Here is a 3,748-nt window from a genome sequence, read left to right on the forward strand (position 1 = left end):
CAGGGCCGGCTTCCAGAAGAGGCAGAGAAACAGGCTCCATCGCCTCAAGGTACCCCTCCCCTCTTGGCGAGGCAGGGACAAGGTGGGGAGGGCGGAGGGGACTGGAGGCCAGGGCAGACTCGGACCCACCCCGGAGAGAGCAGGAGCCCTTGCCAGGACCCCACCCCCTTCTTGGAATTAGTCTCCTCTGCGGCTCTTGGCATCACCTTCTCAGGTTTTTTCTTTCCCTGCCAACTAGCAATGTTCAAATTCCTGTCCTTTGAGAGTCTGTCTTTTGATGAAGAACAAGAGTTGCTTTTCCCGGTAGCCTGGTGTTAGAGGGGAAGGTTCTGGAATATGGGATGCCAGCCCTGGGTTCTTCCCAGGGACCCTGAGCAAGGCCTGGCCCCTGTGTGAGCCTCGGCTTCTGCGTCTGCAAAGGGAGGGTTTGGGGTGTATAACCTAGAACCTTCCACCATCTTCTGGCTTTGGGTGCAGCACAGGTGCCCCATGCTGTGTAGCCGGGAGGCCCTTCCCGGGGCTTCCCGAGCGATGGTGGGCTGCCGAGTCTCTGTCCTGGCCACATTCCTGGCTCTGCTTTCCCCTCTTGAGTGGCCCAGGTTTTCATCTAAAGTCCTACAAACACACTCTTGAAGGAGGGTCCCTGCCTGTGCTCAGCTTCCTGGGAGCGGGCTCTCCTTGTCACCACCCACCGCGGGCTACCGTCCATGAATGTGGGCAGGACAGGACCATTGGCCAGGGCAGTGAGCCCCTGGATCCTTGCCCTTGAATACGAACCTGCTGTCCGCCCTCCCTCTTAGAGAGGATGACCCAAACCCCTTGTTTTTCCAGGCCAGTCACAAGAAGAATCATCTGGACTTTGTTGAAGGCATCTGGAGAGAGGTACGTCCCTGAACGAGGCAGTCAGCAGCCGCTCCTGTCTCTGGGGACGGTTGGGCCCCCAAGCCCAAGTTCCCAGAGGCCAGGCCGAGGGCAGCATTGCAGACCTTCCTCGGGAGGCCGTCGCAGGCCTGCTCCGTGACCTCTGCCCTGCCCAGCGGTGTGGCTACAGTTTAGAGAAAGCTTCACTGTGACATTTACCTTGATTGTTTGCTCCTCTTTCAAGTTTTTAAGTAAGAACAAAAGGCTTCATGTAGTTTGCCTGGAAGATAGATTGAGGAGACCATGGGTTTGCAATTAGTCAATCTCAGAATGAATCTCAGGCAAATTAAATTCACTCTCAGGGATCACGCAGGTGTAGGTAACCCTGGCCTCCTGGTGGTTTACAACGCCAGGTGCCCCTGGAGAGCAGGGCGTGCTGCTAAGTCCGTCTACCCAAAACCAGTGACTGGGGGGCCTGGCCGGGCGTTTCTTGGTTTGCCAGGACAGATTCTGTGGGCTTATAGCAACGTGAGGCCCTCACGGCACCCCCGCCCCCACACCCGGGGACACTCACTGCTCTGCTGGGGGTGGGCTCACAAGAGCGAGTGTCTGCTTTGTGAATTCCAGCGATGCTGACCAGGTTCTGGCCCCGCAATAGTTACGGTTGCCAGTAGATTACGGTGTTTACGTTCATTTCTCCTTCTGGAGTAAATGAATGTCAGCTGTCCAAAGACCAAGTGAGCTTTCTCGGGGGTTGTCACCACCCAAGGGAAAGGGCCCCTGGGGGGTCCCCCTGCTGACTCGGCCTGGGGTCCCTCTGTGCAGAGGCCGCGGGTCAGCGGGGAGGGAGGTGCTCACAGGTCGAGTCGTGTGGGTTGTGGGTCCTCACAGCTGGAGCCTGTCTGGAAGGGTCTCCGTGCAGCACGGGGTCGTCCCTGATCTTGGGCACCTGGGCTTTCTCTAGAGCCCTTTCCAGCCAGAGCCCCGGGGCAGGAGTGAAAGAGAGTAAGAAACAGAACTTTCAGTCCCTAGGTGGTGTGAGGAGGGTCCAGAAAGCTCTGCAGCCACCGTTGGCTGTGGCGGTAGAGGTCGGGGGAGGCGTTTGGCTGCTCTGGGGTGTCGCCTGGCCCTGATGGGCCTGTGGTCGGCCTTCAGGAACCCCCCAGGGCACCTTGGAAACAGTGACTGTTCTAGAGACTCACTTCCACCTCCTTCGGCGCCTTGGGCGGCCTGTGCGGTGGAGGCTGTTGAGGCTCCACGGCCTGCATAATCAGGCCGGTCAGGGGCCCGGGACGGCCCGAGCGAGGCCCTCACCGGGGTCAGAGCAGAAACATGAGCTCAGACTGAGGTGGTGGGCAGGGGCTGCCAGCGCTGGAAGGGGGGCTTTAAACGATGGGGCTTGGGCTGAGACACCCGCACAGTGGGGCACCCTCGGGCTTTTAGGAGGCTCCTGGGATATTTATCAAATGCATTAAAAAATATTTAGTTATGTGGCTGCCCTGGGTCTTAGCTGCAGCATGCGGGATCTTTATGGTGGTGTGTGAATGCTTATGTGGCACACGGGATCTAGTTCCCCGACCAGGGATTGAACCTGGGCCCCCTGCATTGGGAACATGGAGTCTTAGCCACTGGATCACCTGGGAAGTCCTTATCAAACGCATTTAAAAAATAATTTAAAACGTGTTTTGGCCTGCGCTGGGTCTTCGCTGCCGCACACATGCCCTCTCCAAGTGTGGAGAGCGGTGCGTGGGCTTCTCGCTGCGGTGGCTTCTCCTGTCGCAGAGCCTGGGCCGCAGGGCTCAGGGCCTTCTCACTAGTTTTGCTGCTCCTCAACGTGTGGATCTTCCCGGACCAGGGATCAAACCCATGTCTCTTGCCTTGGCAATTGGATTCTTGACCAATTGAGCCCCCAGAGAAGCCCTTATCAAAGGCATTTTTGAAGATTTATTTGCAGGGCAGATCGTGCACAATTTGCCAAGGTCCATGACGGAAGAAATTACTTATGCGTGTAAGGCGTGTGTTCTCCTTGATTCCCCTGCTCGCCGGCTCAGAAACCCTTCTGTCATCAGCTTTTAGATCCTTACGACGCTGACTGGGAAGACGCCCGTGGTCACACCTCCTGTCATTTCAACAGCTGCTCCTTGGGTGCTGCAAACTGTGATGGGCCTCTGCACACGCTCAAGTCCAGGGGTCCAGGGGACGTGAGCTTAGAAGACCCCCTCTTGGCGAACCTTCCAGTCCTGGTCCTGACGGCCACAGGCTGGGCCCCTGCAGCCCCGGAGGCCAGCGACGTGGACATGCAACCTGCGGAGGCCGGTGGCCTGGAGGCGCGGGGGAGGATGGCCCGGCTGCCGGGACCCCCGGAGGACTCGGGGATGATGGAGGAAGACCGGGGATCCCCCGAGGCTGTCAGACCCCAGGGCAGGGCCAGAGGGTCACGGCCGGCCCCCAGACTCGGGACTGAGAGGGACAGGGGGCCCAAGCTTGCCCTCTCCAAGAGGAAACTGGAACTTTTACTTGCAGAGCCGGAGAAGAGTAAGCGAAAGAAGCAGTGTGTGGCCTAGATCAGGTGAGCGGGGCGATAGGTGACATGGGCCAGGGCCTCGGAGGCGAGGACAGCGTTGATGAGCATAGCAAAAAGAGCTTCCATGAAGCATGTGGCTCCTTTTGTGTCTTCTTGTTCAAACAATGGAAATGTATCATGAAGTTTCAGGAGCTGATGGTCTGCGGATGATGCGCGGTTACTCGTTTATGTTGTAAATAACGCCTCTGGGCCCCACCACTGCGCTAAGATGGTTTCCAGCTCAGGAAAGGCCCCACCTCCCCGGCCTGAGTCGCAGAGAATTCCCTTAAGTAAATATGTATGTATTTTTAAACCTGGACTCAG

General features: G+C 57.8%; 1 protein-coding gene across 1 annotated transcript in view; it reads left to right on the plus strand.

Moving 5' to 3' along the window:
- LOC104996999 overlaps positions 1 to 3,730 on the plus strand; it is a 4,149-nt gene extending 419 nt beyond the window's left edge. The window contains exons 2-4 of the mRNA XM_010851417.1: positions 4 to 49; positions 832 to 882; positions 2,931 to 3,730. Of these exons, the coding sequence (XP_010849719.1) occupies positions 4 to 49; positions 832 to 882; positions 2,931 to 3,425 (592 nt within the window). The 3' untranslated portion in view covers positions 3,426 to 3,730. The remainder of the gene's footprint in view (positions 1 to 3; positions 50 to 831; positions 883 to 2,930) is intronic.
- Positions 3,731 to 3,748: the final 18 nt, after the last annotated feature.

Source organism: Bison bison, unplaced genomic scaffold (assembly GCF_000754665.1).
Source record: "Bison bison bison isolate TAMUID 2011002044 unplaced genomic scaffold, Bison_UMD1.0 scf7180017864302, whole genome shotgun sequence".
In the NCBI taxonomy this organism is placed as follows: domain Eukaryota; kingdom Metazoa; phylum Chordata; class Mammalia; order Artiodactyla; family Bovidae; genus Bison; species Bison bison.